The sequence below is a fragment of the Oryctolagus cuniculus genome, chromosome 12, assembly GCF_051225735.1.
Source record: "Oryctolagus cuniculus isolate XC-2025 breed Fujian yellow rabbit chromosome 12, ASM5122573v1, whole genome shotgun sequence".
NCBI classification, from domain to species: Eukaryota; Metazoa; Chordata; class Mammalia; order Lagomorpha; family Leporidae; genus Oryctolagus; species Oryctolagus cuniculus.
Genome location: NC_142878.1, coordinates 3,370,796 through 3,389,378, shown reverse-complemented (window position 1 = coordinate 3,389,378; position 18,583 = coordinate 3,370,796). Strand labels below are relative to the sequence as shown.

At 54.8% G+C, this 18,583-nt stretch overlaps 1 protein-coding gene across 10 annotated transcripts in view; it reads right to left on the bottom strand.

The window, feature by feature from the left end:
* CHD2 (chromodomain helicase DNA binding protein 2) overlaps positions 1-18,583 on the bottom strand; it is a 114,159-nt gene continuing 95,576 nt past the window's right edge. For all 10 annotated transcript variants that reach the window (XM_051835173.3, XM_089311094.1, XM_070053481.2 and 7 more), the window contains 5 exons: positions 17,352-17,530; positions 15,965-16,064; positions 13,783-13,996; positions 5,068-5,314; positions 1-960 (listed from right to left, as the gene is read on the bottom strand). In XM_051835173.3, the coding sequence (XP_051691133.1) occupies positions 627-960; positions 5,068-5,314; positions 13,783-13,996; positions 15,965-16,064; positions 17,352-17,530 (1,074 nt within the window). In that variant the 3' untranslated portion in view covers positions 1-626. The remainder of the gene's footprint in view (positions 961-5,067; positions 5,315-13,782; positions 13,997-15,964; positions 16,065-17,351; positions 17,531-18,583) is intronic.

Here is an 18,583-nt window from a genome sequence, read left to right as displayed (position 1 = left end):
GGTGTGGCTAAATCACAGTACTCAAAAGTCAGCCGGGGGGACCCCACTTTCCCTGGCATGGGGGAAAAGCAGTCCCACTCAGGAGAGCAAACCTTTGAAATGCACAAAAACAGCATGGAAAAATTAGTGTTGGCAGGGAGAGGCCACGGAGCAGCGCTCCCCACTCCGCCCACCCCCGGGTCTCCACGGCGAGGCCGAGCGGATCCTTCCCAGGACGCCCCTGCAAGTCCTCCGCCGCGAGACCTCACCCCTTCAGCAGCACCTGTCATGTCACAGTGAACCAAACCCCACGCCGGCCCTCAGGCCCCGCAGCCTCCACACACCAAGGCCAGGAGCCCCCGTTCCTTCCCAGGGCAGCAGGTCCAGCGACGCGGGCACACAGTCACCTCCTCCCCCAGCACCCGTCAGGGAGGCCGGAGCAGGCCGGCACGGAGGAGGGCGAGCCGAGGTGTGGGAGAGCTGCCGAGAGCAAGGGCCTGCTCTCCGTGAAGCGCTCCTGCGGCCAGAGAGAGGACGGCAGCCGCGTGTCCCCAGCCCGCGCTCGCAGGGCTCCAAGCTGGCCGCTGGGGCTCAGACCAAAACAGCCGCGTGCGCGCTGGCTCCTGCTCGCCCCCTCAAGCCGTCCTTTATGTTTTCCGAACATTCCAACTGTAATCTGGGTTGTTTTTCTGTTCTAGTGACCTGTCCAGGGGAGACCGATGGCCCAGGGGGGACTTGGGGTCGTGAGGCGACTTCTGAGAAGGGGGTGAGCGGGGCGCTGAGACCGCAGGGTGCAGTGGGGGCAGGGGCTGTTTATAGTCCCCCAGCTTGTCTGTGTGGAAAGAGCGGTAGTGGTCGGAGGGTCCTTGGCCGTGGTAGCCCATAGGGGGCCGGTGGTCGGACATCCGTCGGAAATCCTGCTGGTGGTAATTCTGAGGCCTGAAGTCATCGGCTCTCCTCCGCTTAGAATCATGATGGTGCCTGAAACAGAGATGCGGGATCAGGTGAGAGAGCAAAGCCAGACGCCCTCACCGAGGCCTCTCCTCACACTCACAGGACGCAGGGACAAGCATGTCCAGACGCCCTCACCGCGGCCTCTCCTCACGCTCACAGGACGCAGGGACAACCATGTCCAGACGCCCTCACCCTGGCCTCTCCTCACACTCACAGGACGCAGGGACAAGCATGTCCAGACGCCCTCACCGCGGCCTCTCCTCACACTCACAGGACGCAGGGACAAGCATGTCCACTGTCAGGAATCAGTAGGCAGTGGTACAGAGGGGACGCGCTGTGCTTGGCGGACCGCCCTACGCCTGCCCTTGGCACAACACCGGCACAGCCCGTCATCACTGTAGTTCTTGACCCAGCTGAGGATCCACAGGGCCACAGAAATTAGTGTTTGAGGTACTACTAACAGCAAAGGCCACAGTCAACCTGAACACTCGAGAACAAGGGAAGGGACGATAAAATGAATGTAAAAATCAGCTTGCTGTGAGAGCATTAAGATCTGTAGTTTGGATCACGGTTTGTACACCGCTTGTTCTACTGTAGAACCAGGATTGGTGTAACCAGCAGCAGCAGGACAAAGAACCCAACTCAAAAACAGGCAGAGGAGGCCAGCGTCATGGCGCGGGTCACGCCGCCTGACTGCCGCATCCCTGATGGACGCCGGTTCAAGTCCCAGCTGCCCGTCTCTGAAAACGGAGCACCTGGGCATCAGCGGAAGACGCCCGCGTCCCTGGGCCCCTGCACCCACGTGGGAGGTCTGGGTGGAGTTCCAGACTCCCCACTTCGGCCTGGCCCCGCCCTGCTGCAGCCGTTGGAGGAGTGAGCCAGTAAACGGAAGGTCTTTCTTCTCCCTCTAACTCTGCCTTTCAGACAAGTAAATCTTTGAAAGTAAACAAATACAACAAACAGGCAGTGGACCTGAACAGACACTTCTCCAAAGACACAAGCAGCTGGTAACAAGCACTGCATAAACACCGTTTATCGTGACAGAAATGCCACTCAAATCCACGAGACACCTGACACCCACCAGGATGCCTCTGTTGAAAAGAAAATTTAAAAATAGAAAATGAGTATTGGTGAAGAGGTGGGAAAACTGCTAACGCAGGAATATACAACGGTTCAGCGACTGTGGAAGACAGGTCGCAAGTTTCTCCACAAGTTAGACACAGGGAAACCGTATGATCGCTTCTCCCCAGAGGAACGGAGAACAGGTATCTGAGCAAACACTCATGTGCCCGTGTTCCCGGTAGCATCACTCACAAAGGCACAAAGATGGAAACAACTCAAGTGCCCACCCGTGGTGAGCAGATAAACAAACTGTGATCCAAGCATCAGTGGGGTACAGTGCAGCCCTGGACAGAGTGAAGCAGAGGCAGGTGTCAGTACAGCGGGTAGAACACGCGGGGGATGCTCACGCCCCACTCTGGAGTCCCTGGGTTCAAGTCCAGGCTCTGCTGCCAGTCCAGCTCCCTGGAATGCACATCTCAGAAGGCAGCAGACAACGGCTAAAGCGACGGGGCCCTGACTCCCACCCAGGGAACTGTGCAGTGAGTTCTGGGCTCCTGGCTTCAGCCTAGCCCAGCCCCAGCTGTGGGGGGCACACAGCGGGTGAACTAGCAGACGGAACGTATGGCCCTCTATCACGCTGCCTTTAAAAAAAACAAAGACAAAGTAACTCATTGAACCCATGACATCCATGAACAAAGGCAGACACAGACGGTCACGCGGGGTTCCTCCCACAGGAAACATCGAGACGTGGAACAGGCGGCCCTGAAACGGCAGGCAGGTGGCGGGTGCCAGGAGCTGGGGAGAGGGGAGGGTGGGGCGCGCACTTCACGGCGCCAGGGATTTCTCGGGGTGACCACAAGTTCTGGAACTGGAGAGCCGCGACACTGAACGACGCTGACTGCACACCCCGCGACAGCTGCATCTGAGTTCCGCGGCAGAGAGAGCGAGGACAGGGTGCGCGCAGCTCCAGCCCAGGGAGTGACAGCCTCCCAAAGGGACAGAGCGTATGGACGACGGTTTTCAAAGCACCACACGGTAGGCAACGCGAGCAGGGACTCCTCAGACGGAAGCCAACGAGGTGAGCCTCCGACAGCCTTTCCTGTCCTGGGAGCGTCCGGCCTGCGGCCAGAGGGAAAAGCCAGAGAGCCAGCGGGCTCCTCAGACCCCGGCAGCCAGAGTGCCCAGAGAGGAGAGGGCTGCGCACAGAGAAAGGCACCCTCATACGCACTGGAACCCTGCCCTGTCGTGCCCGCACACCCCCGAGGCCAGGGAAAGAGCCACCCAGCAGCCACGCGGCTGCAGTGCCCCGCGCTCTCCCAGAGCCTCCCGAGGCCTGGCGCTGGGCAGGACAGGTCCCCGCTGACAGCAAGGCCTCAGCTGCTTCCTCCTGGCGGTCGCTTGCCCTGACCCAGCTCCAGGGCACTCGTGGGCCCAGCGTGGCCGCCACTCAACACGGTGCACTGCGTGTGCACACAGCCACGTTCCTGGGCACAGAGACAGCCCAGACTCCACAGAGAGGTCAGCCCCGAGGGACACCCGTGAAGCAGCCAGCAAAGGCACAGGAACGAATCCACGCCCAGGAGCTCAAGCACAGACACCGTCGCACCCCCAGGCACGGAAGGCTCCAGACAGACAGGCAGGCTTTTTAAAGAGACTCGAATCCAGCTTCTAGAGACATTTAAGTTTCTGAAACACAAACACACTGGATGCATCTCACAGCGGACCAGGAGTTAAAACTGAAAATACCACCTCAAGAATTAATGGAAAATGGAATTAAAAGGACATTTGGTGCAAAGAACATTGAAATGTATGCATAGTTTTTCCATGAACTTTCTGAAGCCTGCTTGCATTAGCAAACTTAGAAACAATAATAAAAACCAACCAACGGCCGGCGCCGCAGCTCACTAGGCTAATCCTCCGCCTTGCGGCGCCGGCACACCAGGTTCTAGTCCCGGTTGGGGCGCCGGATTCTGTCCCGGTTGCCCCTCTTCCAGGCCAGCTCTCTGCTGTGGCCAGGGAGTGCAGTGGAGGATGGCCCAGGTGCTTGGGCCCTGCACCCCATGGGAGACCAGGAAAAGCACCTGGCTCCTGCCATCGGATCAGCGCGGTGCGCCGGCCGCGGCGGCCATTGGAGGGTGAACCAACGGCAAAGGAAGACCTTTCTCTCTGTCTCTCTCTCTCACTGTCCACTCAGCCTGTCAAAAAAATAAAATAAAATAAATAAATAAAAACCAACCAAAAGAGAGAAAATATCACTACAAAAGAAAAAAAAAACAACCAACTAAACAAAACCCAGATCCTGAGCGAGTTAGGGGCAGCTTCAAGCAGGTTCACATCGGTGTGACGCAACTGCTCCAGAGAGACAGGCTGTCCCAAGACTGCTGTAAAAATATCCAAACAGTATAGAAATGCTGAACCTAGAGATTCAAGCTAAGAAGCACAAACCGCGGCACGGACGATGAGGGTTGTGAAAAGGACAGCCAAGGGAGACGGCCTCCCAGAGGGAAGCAGGACCCCGAGGTGTGCGTATGAAATGTTCCCACTTAAACCCGGGGAGAACAAAGCCGCTGCAGGGTGACGCAGTCCAGTCCTGACACAGGAGGTGCAGGGGACGTGCGCTGGCCCCTCCTGCACTGCCAGCTCTCAGCTTTCAAACCGCGGCCCCTCCTACCACTGACTCCCAACCACGCATGCCCAGCAGCTAAGGGACCCTACAGACCTCAGGAAGCCTGGCTGCTCACTCCAGGATGCATGCTGCCACTTCTCTACATTTTCTTGGAGGTTCCTATGACCCAGACGTCTGTACATAAACCCGCACGCTGGCGTTCAGGGCACTGCCCCGCCTCCAGCTCGTCTCTGGGCACCCTTCCCGGATGCCACTTTGAGTTCCGACTCTTGATGGTTCAGACCCAGATCCGCAGCCTCCCCGGTCCCAACGGCAAAAGAAACTCAAACTCCCTACTCCTGACCATCCTGCAGCACACGACTCCCCTGCAGCCCCCTGCAGCCCCTCCGTGGCAGACGCAGCGCGGGATGGACGCGGGCTCGCCCCCGCCTCCCAGGCCCCCGCACCTGTCGTAATAATCTCGGTGTCCCCGGTGGTCCCGGTCACTGCCGTACTGATCATAAGGTCTCTTCCGGGACAGGTTGTTGGGCCGATAGCTTCCGGAACGGTGGGCATCCATGTGTCGCCGGTCCCCATAGTGGTGGTCCTTGTACCAGTGCTGCTCGTACTGATGGTGCCTGTCACCGCCCCACGGCGGGTTGCCGCCGCCGCCACTGTAGCTGAACTTCCTGTCCCTCGGCCAGTCTCCTCGATCTGAAGGGAAGGGAAGAGAGGTCTGGTGACTGCAGGAAGCAGCCGTGCTCCACACTCGCCGAATCCGGTGGAGGTGGGCACAGGGCAGGGACAGACACTGAGCCCTCCCCCGGGCCTGCTGCTGCAGCTGAACACCTCGGTAACGAGCGGGCTACTCCTGCCCCCGTGTTTTAGGGCACTAAGAATCCACCACCTCTCTCCCAAGACCGCACCAACTATTACTGTGTTCTCTGTCTTCCAATGTATGGCAAACCCTTAAAGTAAGTTTTCACTAAGCAAACAGAAGGGGCCAGCGATTCAGAGGATGAGCTCCCGAGATTCACCCTCCGTTTCCACACCCACAATTTTTTTAAATATTTATTTATTTGAAAGGCAAGGTTAGCAAGAGAGAGACAGACAGACACGGCAGGAGAACTTCGATCCGGCTGGCCCAAGTGCTTGAGCCCTTGCACCTGTGTGGGAGACCTGGGGGAAGCTCCTGGCTCCTGGTTTTGGATCAGCACAGCTCCAGCCGCTGCAGCCATCTGGGGAGTGAACCAGTGGATGGAAGATCCTCTACCCTCCCCCTCTGTCTCTCTCTCTGTGACTCTGCCTTTCAAATAAATAAACATATCTTTAAAAAAATACTTCTGTCTGCTGTTTCACTTGCCAAACGGCCACAACAACCAGGGCACCTTCCGCTGCTTGCCCAGGCACACTAGCAGGGAGCTGGATTGAAGTGGAGCAGCTGGGACTTGAACCAGCGCCCATAAGAGATGCCAGCACTGCAGGCGGCAGCTCCACCTGCTCCACCTCTAGCCCCTCCACTGGTAAAGTGCGATGCCTGGTCTCTGGACAGCTCTCCAGATCACACCTACCACTGTTCTCAAGGCTGTACCAGAGAAGTGGACCTCAATCTCCTGCAGGGAAAGCAGCTCCTCCAACTCTGGCGTGGGTCAGCACGCTAGCTCTGGCGTGGGTCAGCACGCTAGCTCTGGCATGGGTCAGCACGCTAGCTCTGGCGTGGGTCAGCACGCTAGCTCTGACGTGGCTCAGCACGCTAGCTCTGGCGTGGGTCAGCACGCTAGCTCTGGCGTGGGTCAGCACGCTAGCTCTGACGTGGCTCAGCACGCTAGCTCTGACGTGGGTCAGCACGCTAGCTCTGACGTGGGTCAGCACGCTAGCTCTGGCGTCAGCACGCTAGCTCTGACGTGGCTCAGCACGCTAGCTCTGACGTGGGTCAGCACGCTAGCTCTGGCGTGGGTCAGCACGCTAGCTCTGGCGTGGGTCAGCACGCTAGCTCTGGCGTGGGTCAGCACGCTGACGTGGGTCAGCACGCTAGCTATCAAGGGCAAGGCCAAACTAAGGTCCACTTGACTTCTGCCCCTCCTCTCCTGAGGAAAAGAATCGCTAGCATCAGAAAAGGCAGCGCAAGCCCAGGAGTCCAGGGGCGGAAGCCGTCCAGGCTGCACTGCAGCCCTGAAATGCACATCCAATTTTGAGTGACTTCACCTAGAAATATGGCTTTTGCAGATGTTAAAAAAAAAAGTAAGGATATTGGCGAGATCACCTTAGATTTAAGCTGAGCCCTCAATCCAATGACAGACATCATTTGAAAGAGGCAGAGGTAGGGCCGGTGCTGTAGGGTAGCATGTTAAAGCTGCCACCTGCGCGCCAGCGTCTCACATGGGTGATGGTTGGAGTCCCATCTGCTCCACTTCTGATCCAGCTCTCTGCTGTGGCCTGGGGAAGCAGTAGGAGATGGCCCAAGTCCTTGGGCCCCTGCACCCACATGGGAGACCCAGAGAACTCCTGGCTTCGGATCAGCGCAGCTCTGGCCACTGTGGCCATTTGGGGAGTGAACCAGCAGATGGAAGACCTCTCTCTCTTTGGGTCTGCTTCTCTCTGTAACTCTTTCAAATAAACAAAACAAATCTTAGCCAAAAAAAAAAAAAAAAAAAAAGGCAGAGGCAGGCCTGAGACAGACGTGCGTGACGTAGCCGCAAGTCCAGCACTTGCTCTACCCTCACTGCCTTCCAGGCCCATGAACAGGAAGCTGCAGCAGAAGCAGAGGAGCCAGGACTCAGGTGGGCACTCGGAAGCGGGCTCCCGAAGCGCAAGCCCTGGCTCCCCCAGCCGCGCCGCGATGCCAGCACCGGTGTCTGCTGCTCCGAGTCAGCGGCTCTGTGCTGCTCTATTCCTTCAGCCCAGGAGAGACGTGGGCTCAGGGGAGCTCCGTTCCTGCTTACAACTGCGTCACTATCCTGCCACCAAGTAAATGCCTCCACTGCTTCTGCTGGCCCTCCAGCGTTTCCTGCAGACCCAGAGTGTGACGGCACCAGGAAAGCTGCGCCCCTTAGAAACTGTCATCGTTAACAGAATGCAGTCACCCAGAGGCCTAATCACCTGATCTGGGTGATCAGCCGAAGGATCAGGGAATAAAAACCTTCAGACTAGTCAACCCAAGGCTCAACAGACGGCAAGGAGAGACATCTCATGTGCAGGGCCAGCTGCAGGGGGCTTCCAAACAAGTGGAAAGCCAGATCCCAGACAGCTGTCAAACACCTCTGCTACCAGGGCTGTGAAAACTTATTCACACCAGGGGGCATCCACTCCCAGGTCAGGCGGTCAGGGCTCGCGGGGTCGCAGGCAGCACCGGCACGGGCTGGCCCGGTTCCGTGGTTCTGGCGACAGCAGGAGGTGTCAGACCTCTCTGGGGCTGGGCTGGGCCGAGCAACTGCTCTGGATAAGCAGAGAAAGCAGCAGAGCTCCTGTAGGCTCTCTGGACGGCAGGGGCACTGCACCCTTGGGAGACTTCAAGTGCGTGGCCACTGAATCTGCAGGGAGCAGGCGGCTACGGGACACGCGGGCGGCGGCCAAGGCCGCCAGAGGGCAGCCCAGCAGAGGAGCCGGGGAGCGTCCGCAGCAGGGATCCGCAGACAGCGGGGTCACCCGCTCCGGGCGCCCTGGGGAACAGGCGAACGCTCTCTTCAGGAAGGGACCACCTGGAGCCCTACAACGTCGACAGCGGTGTCCCCCTCTGAGCAAACCCAGGCACGAGACCAGAACAGGGCTGAAAGCGGGAGGAAACGCTCACGGCGGCAATCGCTCACGGGAAGTCGGAGGGCAAGGACTTCTCAGCAGTTGTTTTTAAAAGCTCGAGGATTCTACCAGAAGACTGGAATGTGTGTTTTAATTCAAATGGAAATTCTAGAACTGAAGCTTACAAAGAAAAGGATATTTCATTTTGATTATTATAGAATATTTGAATCTTTGTAAGATCAACCTTACACTACACGTCTATATATGTTATATACTTTTTAAGGTTCATCCTATGATTTTTTCCCCTTTCTTCTTATCTTTAAAAAAATTCATTTAACAAAATAAAAGGAGGGTCACCATTATGGCATAAGGGGTAAAGCCACTGCCTGTGACACCGGCATCCCACACGGGCACAGGTTCAAGGCCCAGCTGCTCCACTTCTGATCCAGCTCCCTGCTAATGCACCTAGGAAAGCAGCAGAAGATGGGCCAAGTCTTTGGGCCCCTGCACCCGTGTGGGGGACCCCAATGGAGCTTCTGGCTCCTGGCTTCAGCCTGGCTGTGTGGCCATCTGGGGAGGGAATCAGACAACAGAAGATCTCTGTAACTCTCCCAAACAAATAAAAGAAATCTTTAAAACAAAAACAACTAATTCACGCTCACTCTAACTCAGGCAGCAGCAGACAGCGGGTGGATTCTTCATCATTTCTGCCAACCTTCCTTCCGTTCCTGCACCCCGGGAACGGCCACTGCCCTCAGTGTGCGTGGTGTGCGTGCCTTCATGTCTCTCCGTGCTCATGTAAATGCGTTATTCAAACACATGCCACCGAGATCGGTTTGGCAGTATCTCAAAAAACCAAGCACAGAATCACTGCATGAGCCAGCAGGGAGCTGGCCTGGAAGAGGGGCAACCGGGACAGAATCCGGCGCCCCGACCAGGACTAGAACCCGGTGTGCCGGCGCCTCAAGGTGGAGGATTAGCCTAGTGAGCTGTGGTGCCGGCAGCAACTCCCTTCTAGGTCAATACTTCAAACAATCAAAAACAGGTACTCAATACCTATTTGTACATCAGTGTTCACATTACTATTCACAACAGTCCCAAAGCAGAACACTCCAAATGCCTACCAATGAAGGAACAAAATGTGCTCTATCCAAACAATGGAATATTAGCCTGCCGCCCATATCAGAGTATCCAGGTTCAAGTCTCGTCTCCACTTCCGGAGCCACTCTCCTGCTACCTACCCTGGGAGGGAGCGGGGGGCCACTCAAGTTCTTGGGGCCCTGCCACCGACATGGGAGACTCAGACTGAGTGCCAGGCACCTGGCCTCGGTCTGCCCAGCCCTGTCTGGTGCAGTTATTTTGGGAGTGAACCAGCAGACAAAGACCTTTCTCTTTGTCCCTCTCTATTTGCTTTTCTGGCTTTTCAAATAAAAAAAAAAAAAGTAACTAAAAATAGAAAGAAAACACTATGCCAGCTAAAGAAGGCAGACACAGGAGGTCACATGTGTGTGATACTATCCAGGGGAGTGTGACCAGAGGCAGGGAGCAGGCTGGTGGCGGGCAGAGAAGGAGGGGAGGGTGAGCCGGGAGAGGCTGCGCTGTGGGGATGGGATTTCCCACCAGAGCGAACTGAGACTGAACTCACTGACGGCCATTGAGGTCCGCGCGCAGGGAGGCTTTTGTTGCTACTACTGCTTTCTTGCCCTCCGGTGCTTTATCTAAAGAGCCGACTCGTTCTTTCTAACAACTGAGAGCAGTATTTTCGTGAAGACGTCCTCCTGCTCATGCGCCCACCCCGCACTGACGCACATGCAGGGTCACTAGCAGTCTGGAAGGGCACCCGCACACGGGCGCGTCTTCACTCATACTGGAGACTCCAGCAGAAATCACTGTTAAAGTGCCTATGCCTTTAGACATCTCTGAGTATTCGGAAAAGATGGTAGCAATTCACACTTTTAGCAACTGCGTATCTCTTACTTCTTTGCTCATCTGAATGATTAAAAAAGAAAATCGGTGAACTTCTTGTCTCTACTTTCTTTGCCACACATAAACACAGCTCTTCTTCTAATCAATGGTCCAAGACTTCAACTCAGTCTGCATTCCCTTTCTTTGAACTTTGTTTCAAGAGCTTGTTTTTATTTAAAATCTTTGATTTTATTTATTTATTTGAGAGGCAGAGACACAGAGAGCTCCCATTTAGCTCCCACACTAAATGCTCACAATGGCCAGGACTGGGCTAGGCTGGGCCAGGACAAAACTGGGAGCCAAGTATCCAATCCAGGACTCCCACGAGGGTGGCAAGAACCCAACTAGTGGAGCCCTCACCGCTGCCTCCGGGTGGCGCCAACAGGAAGCAGGAATTGGGAGCAGAGCCAGGACCCAAACGCGCAAGGCAGCGCCAAGTGGCAGCTTAACGGCCAGGCCAAACACCTGCCTCAGGATTTTGGTTTTTTTGTTTTTTGTTTTTTGTTTTTTGTTTTTTGTTTTTTTTTTTTTTTTCAGAAAATTTTCACTAACAGAAATGGCATCTACTTATCGAGCATAGCATGTTTTAAAATACGTACATAATGACCAAACCGAGCTAATTAACATCGGCATTACCTCACACACTTGCTGTTCTCCGATTTCCCAGAATGCGTCATAACTAGTCACCTGTTGTGCCGTTCCGCCTCCTAGCTCGATCCTGCACCCGGTGAGCAGCACACCTCCTCCTGTGTACCTTCTCCCTGCTGACCACTGTCCTACCCTCTGCTCCTCCAGGCTCTGTCCGTCACACTCTGTGGGTGAGAGCCTGTGCCAGGCTTCTTTCCCTGAGCATGACGCCCTCTAGGCGCAAACGCTGCTGCCAATGACAGCACTGGATGCACTGCCACGGCGGAACGCTACTCCACGGTGCAGCTCAGTGTATCCGCCACGTTTTCTCTCCTCATCTAATGGACACCTAGGCTGGTGCTGCATCTAGAACACTGAACAGTGCTTCAGTGAACACAGCGGTGGAGGTATCTCTTCGACACTCTCATTCCACTTCCTTTGGATATATATCCAACAGCACAGCCGGTGGGCCAGCTAAGGCCCACAAAATTATTTGGTCTGGCCCTACCAAGGCAACTTGCAGGTGGGACTCAAAATTTATAGCAGGCTAATTTTTTAAAAAAAATTTTTAAGCCGGCGCCGTGGCTCAATAGGCTAATCCTCCACCATGCGGCGCCGGCACACCGGGTTCTAGTCCCGGTGGGGGCGCCGGATTCTGTCCCGGTTGCCCCTCTTCCAGGCCAGCTCTCTGCTATGGCCAGGGAGTGCAGTGGAGGATGGCCCAGGTGCTTGGGCCCTGCACCCCATGGGAGACCAGGAAAAGCACCTGGATCCTGGCTCCTGCCATCGGATCAGCGCGGTGCGCCGGCTGCAGCGGCGGCCATTGGAGGGTGATCCAACGGCAAAGGAAGACCTTTCTCTCTCTGTCTCTCTCTCTCACTGTCCACTCTGCCTGTCAAAAAAAAAAAAAAAAAAAAAAAAATTTGACAGGCAGAGTTAGACAGTGAGAGAGAGACAGAGAGAAAGGTCTTCCTTTTTTCCATTGGTTCACCCCCTAAGTGGTTGCTACAGCCAATGCGTTGCGGCTGGTGCACCGCGCTGATCTGATGGCAGGAGCCAGGTGCTTCTCCTGGCCTCCCATGGGGTGCAGGGCCCAAGCACTTGGGCCATCCTCCACTGCCCTCCCGGGCCACAGCAGAGAGCTGGCCTGGAAGAGGGGCAACTGGGACAGAATCTGGTGCCTCAACCGAGACTAGAACCCGGTGTGCCGGTGCCGCAGGTGGAGGATTAGCCTAGTGAGCCGCGGCGCCAGCCAACAGCAGGCTAATTTTTAAGCTGATCATTTGGAGTGTTATAAATATTCAAGTGGCCTTGGCAGAAAAAAAAAAGACTTCTCTACCCATGCCGTGGTGAGACTGGTGGGTCATGTTGGCTCTGCTTTTAGTTTTCTGAAAAGGAGCTTCCACACTGCTTTCTGCAGCGGATACACTGAAAGCAGGTAAGGGTTCCTTCCACATCCTCACCAACACTTAGTTAAAAAAAATCTATCTGCCCATTTTAAGGCAGAGATGGAAAGGGATCTCCCAGCCACCGGTTTACTCAGCAAATGCCCACAACAGTCAGGCCGGGCCAGGCCAAACAAAGCCAGGAGCCAGGATCTCACTGCAAGTCTCCCTCTCAGGTAGCAGGCACTCAACCGTGAGAGCCGCCACCTGCTGCCTCCGACCAAGCACAGCAGCAGGAAGCTGGAATCAGAGTGCAGCTGGAACTCAAGCCCAGACACTCAAATCTGAGATGTGGGGGACCCAAGTGATGGCTTGACTGAAAGGCCCAACACCTACCCCTTGTCGTTTCGGTTATGGTCATTCTAAAGGATGTGCGGAGACAGCTCACTGAGATTTTAATTCGCATTTCCCTGATGATTAGTGATGTCCAGCATTTTTCATATACCCATTGGCCATCTGCAAGTCTTCTTTTCAGAAATGTCTCTTGAGGTCCACTACCAATCTTTTAGTTAGGCTGTTTCTTGTTACTGAGTTTCTTGTACATTTTGGACACTAACGGCTAATCGGAGGTATGGTACCTTTTCTCCCGATATGAAGGCTCTAACTCTTGACGATCCTTTGCCCATTTTTCTAACAATTTACGAGGGTTCTTTCATTATTAGCAGTTTTGACTATCTACCTGTCATACAGAACGTATGCTTCCCGCTACGACTGTCACTTGTCTTTTGTTTATGATAGCTACTTCTTCTTCATCTACAGCTGCAGTTAACGGTCGTCGGCATCTTTATTTCACGCTTTATCTCGGGAAAGAGAGACCCCAGCACAGTGCTGCAGGACAGGGCACAGGGTCCAGCCGCTGTCTTTGGGAAGGGAACGACTGGGTTCTCCATCACCTTGTACAGCCGCTGTCTTTGGGAAGGGAACAACTGGGTTCTCCATCACCTTGTACAGCCGCTGTCTTTGGGAAGGGAACAACTGGGTTCTCCATCACCTTGTACAGCCGCTGTCTTTGGGAAGGGAACGGCTGGGTTCCCCAGCACCTTGTACAGCCGCTGTCTTTGGGAAGGGAACGGCTGGGTTCCCCAGCACCTTGTACAGCTGCTGTCTTTGGGAAGGGAACAACTGGGTTCTCCATCACCTTGTACAGCCGCTGTCTTTGGGAAGGGAACAACTGGGTTCTCCATCACCTTGTACAGCCGCTGTCTTTGGGAAGGGAACGGCTGGGTTCCCCAGCACCTTGTACAGCCGCTGTCTTTGGGAAGGGAACGGCTGGGTTCCCCAGCACCTTGTACAGCCGCTGTCTTTGGGAAGGGAACAACTGGGTTCTCCATCACCTTGTACAGCCGCTGTCTTTGGGAAGGGAACGGCTGGGTTCCCCAGCACCCTGTAAAGACTCGCTCAGTGCCCTACCTGCGTTACTAAAGTGTCTCTTGTTGGGGTGACTGTAGTTATCTCTTGGGTGTCCATGCATCTGTGGGCCATGGGAGGCAGGCAAATGAGGCTTCTGCGGGTGAAGGCTGTGAGAGGTGTGGGACTGAGAGATCAGAGAGTCCCGGCTTGAGCTCGAGGCCTCTGGGCGAAACGGCTTCTTACCACCGGTCACGTCATCTTTCTTCTTCTGCTCCTGTAGAGTTAGAGGAAACCAAAGACGTTCAGGATCCCAGGCTCGACTCCCAGGAGCAAAATAAATAATAAATATCCCCTCCACTTCCTTCCTGGTTTCCCTGACTTGCACATGTCACTTACACCCTCTTACCAGAAAGAGCTCCCACGGCCTAGCAGGAATCCACGTGCTGAGCTCAACCTGCTGGGTCACTACGAGAAAACGCACCTCCACTGCCAGGTACGAGAACACCACACGGCTTGCAGCCGGTGCCTCGGCTGTCGGCACTCTCAGGGCGTGATCCTGCACTGTGCAAACCGTGAGCAGCACCTCTCCACGGCTCACCACAAACAACCCCACCAGACACCAAAGTCAGCAAGGAAAACCCTTTCAATGAATCCCACGCACACACACAGCAAACAGAAACACAAATACAGAGCGACCCAAAAACCTAACCACTGATGGATCTACTGATGATCATTTAGTCTATGGCTACTTTGTTTTTGTTTCTAGATTTTTTTACAACAAAAATTTTTTTAGCTCAATACGACAATCTTCCCAGGTGAATACTTATTCCTACAGTCCTACATTTAATGATTAAACAGTTCTCCCCAGGTGGATATATGATCTATTTAACTGTTTCTTACTGTTGTGTTTTATTTTTATTCATTCCCATTACAAATATGTTTACATCCTTAATTAAATCCTTAAATTGAGTTCTCAGAAGCAGAACTGCACATTTAGCTTCTCATCAAAGCTTGCGCAACTGTCCTCTAGACAGGCTGTGTGTATTCCCACTACTACAAGATCACCACTTCTGATATTCAACTTATACTGACTTCCGATAACTAAATTAAGCCTTTCACCATTACAAGGGTGCTTCAAAAAGTTAGTAGAAAATGGAAATGAAAGGTGAGCTTACTTTGGTGCAAAAAATTCTGAAAAGAACACAGTTTTTTCATGCTTCATATTTCTATGAGCCTTTAAATGCCCCCACGTGTCCACTGTCAGACCCTCATCCTCATTTTCACGTCCTCCTAAGGGCCTTCCCACCTGCTTCACCTCCTGAGCCTGTTCTTTTAGACTTCTTACAGCACGCTGGTCTGCAGGGACACCCAGCAGTAGCATGCAGCGTTCCCGTGTGTTGCTGCAGCAGCCTGTTCCTCCACACAAAGTTGACTGCCAGATACCTGAGGGCACAAGCACTTCTGAGCACCTGCCCTGTCCCTGGCACCACTCCACGGCACTGAGGACCCAGCAGTGGGGAGAGGACGCAGAATCCCTGCCCTCAGAGAGCAGGCAAGCTCGTGGAGGGGCTACCGAGTGTGCTCAGATGGACCCATGTGGCAAGTGGCAGCCCAGCGAGTGGGCGTGCCTGCACAGGGAGCCTGGCCTCTGCGGCTCAGCCAGGCCACGCCTTGCCATCCCCATTCCAGCGAAGGCGAGGCCACGAACGGACACTTCTCGGATTTGCTCCTGAAGCAGGCAGTTGAGATCTTTTTACGTACAAAGACTGGAAGGACAGCAAGGACATGGCCCAGAAAACAGCAAGAAAAGCATTGCCCACAACCCTGTTACCTATTAGGATCCCAATTTACTAAGCTACTGTAACCCATGTACAAATGGAAGAAGAGAAGACGTGGTGGAGAAATGACTCCAGGTCACAAGAACACACAGTGAGCTCTGTCAGAATGCAGCATAGTTTCACTTCTCCCACTAACACAGTCTTTGCTATGTGGCGACCGTGCGGCTAACCGAGTGACTACACACACTGCACTCGATAGGGTGGCTCCTTCTGTGGCCCACGGTAGCCACTGTCACCTGTCGTGGACCTGTGTGGCCATCTGTAAACAAAAGGGAAACGCCAGGGATCTCAGCCCCTCTGCAAGCCAGGGTTCTCTGACCGCCTCCCCAGGGAAGAACACTGGCTATGGAATTTTGTGCGTAATTGGTCTCATTTGTTGAACTCGGATTAAATCTGCATTTTACCTCCTCTTCTTGAGACCTTTTCTTATGAGCCATCTTGTATAACTTATGCAGTTTTCGGGCATCAAATTCTGTAAACTTGGAAACAAAAATCCACAGATTCCTAAAAGAAAAAAAAAGGGAAATTAACATTTACAGTGATTTACAGAATTAGAACAATGAGTTTTTATTCCCTTTACAGACAGCAAGCTACTGAATTTTGCTATGGAAAATCTATGTATAGAAGCCAAGTTGCAGGAAGACTCTTCCAGGTCACTCGTGCATGCTGTGCAGCTGAGTGATCAAAGGCTTAGAGACTGGGGTTCTGTTGACGACTAGACCCTCAATCCATATTCCTGGAAGCGAGAGCTCCCGTCCTCCAGGGTTCTCTGGACGCCGACCCACAGCCTGGGCTCGCACGCAGTGGCCCACCTTTCCTCCTACACATCACCACTACGGTCATTTCTTCCTGAAAACACCCAGGTCTCCCTCCCTGTGATTCCATTACACCTCCCCCAGCACGGCACCACTGTGCAACAGGGGAGCTCAGAAGCAGGCGACACAGGCAGTGCCACCACGCAGTGCCCCCACAGGACACCCTGACTGCATCGGGAGGGCGCGAGCCACCTCCCTGCCTTTCTGAGGCATCCCATAAAGGGCACCAGTCTTCGTAACAGACTGCTCTTAAACCCCGACTACCTCATGGTCCTAAATATGTCCAGCCTCTGCCGAAGCCCAAGACCACTGCCCACCTCAGGAATCCCACTCAGTGCCCCTGCCTGCGAGAAGAAGGCCTCTGCCCCAGCCCCCAGCCCCGCCCTGTGGGCACTGCCTTCTTGGCGCTCCTGCTGCGCCATCTGGCTCCACCACCTCATCTTCAGCTGGCAGTTCCGGGCGAGCTCCAGCTGCTCCTGCACCTCAATCCCCGTCAGGTTTGGTCAGCTCATACAGGATCGTACGTCTCATACCCAAACAGTATCTCAGTACTACTCTGCAACTCTCAAAAGGCTAGGACTGTGGCTTAGTGGGTGAGGCCGCTGCCTGCACTGCCAGCATCCCATAAGGGTGCCGGTTCGAGTCCCGGCTGCTCCACTTCTGATCCAGCTCCCTGCTAATGAACCTGGGAAAGCTGTAGAAGATGGCCCAAGTGCTTGGGCTCCTGCACCCATATGGGAGACCTGGAAGAAGCTCCTGGCTCCTGGCTTCAGATTAGTGCAGCTCCGGCCGTGGCGGCCATCTGGGGAGTGAACCAACGAAAGAAAGACCTTTCTCTCTCTCTTTCTCTCACTGTCTGTAACTCCACCTCTCAAATAAATAAAATCTTTGAAAAGAAAAATCCCCAGGTGCTCACGAAGCGCAGCGGAGCCCGGCCCTGCCCTGTGGACCCAGACCGGCGGCGACCAGGCGCTACCTCCTCCAGAGCTTGACGTGCTCCTGGTCCGAGTAGGCACGCAGGCACTCGGTGATGCGGTCCCCGATCTTCAGCAGGCAGTTCCGGGTGTGCTCCAGCTGCTCCTGCACGCTCAGGCCCTTGTCGGGTTTGTCCAGCTGTTTCAACGCCTTCTTCACGGGCCTCATCCTCTCCTTACACTGGAAAAGCCAACAGAGAAGACGCATGCAGGCATCCGCAGGAGCTTCCTGCCCTCATTACTGTGCACCAGCTGCCCACGGCACAGCCGACAGGGCCCCTCTCACCACAAAATCGCCCACGGTGGGCCGGCCCGAGCGGCTGCAGCGCCACAAGGCGGGTCCACGGCCCCGGCACACCCTGCTGAGCCTCTCTGACTGAAGTCTCCTCGTCTGCACAGGGCAGCACCTCAGAGGGCCTGCCTCGGCCTAGCCTGAGACAGCCCAGCACAAATCACCCAGAAACACAATGTGGAACGCCTACCAACCCTTCAGGCTTGAAGGAAAGGCTTCCAGATGAAAATCTTTTCCTCTCCTTCTCCAACCCCACCAAGACCACAGCGAAGGGGCTGTTTAGGAAGGTGAGCCCTCAAAGAGAAAACATGAGGAACAAGAGACTGGCAGCATGGGCCACGAGGTAACGGAGGAAACCCGACCCAGCAGTGCAGACAGCTGAGAACCAGCGTGACGCACACCACAAGACACCCCAGAGCCAGGTGTCTCTGCAGGTGCAGAGAGCCAAGGTCAACAGATACATCAGACGCAGACGCTTATTCGCTGGAGAAAATCAAAGAAAGGCCTGCTAGCTGGACACAGGCCAGGGTCAACTGGGCTACGTGATGAGTCATCGCTCGCTCCTCTGCCTCGGAATCCACAGTGAAGGCTGGGGGATTCTTGACAGAATGTGGCCACCTCCGAGGAAGAACCAAGACGGCAAGTTTCCCATCAGGCCACATCCGCGTGCTTGGGGCTTCCCGCCCAGCGTCCAGTGGCCTGCTCCTGAACACACTGACAACCCAGTGTCTTCTACCAGCACGCAAACACGCGGAGAGCCACAGCAAGAGAAGAGTCTTGGAGATAAAGCAGAGCGAGAGCAGCAGGAACTCAACGGGGGGCGAGGGCGGCCAGATTAAGCTAAGGGAGCTTCCTAGGAGGCAGAGCAAAACGCAGAGAAGGAAAATGAAAGACAGAACTAGGAACCAACCCCACAGTCTAACAGCCCAAAACAAGAATTCC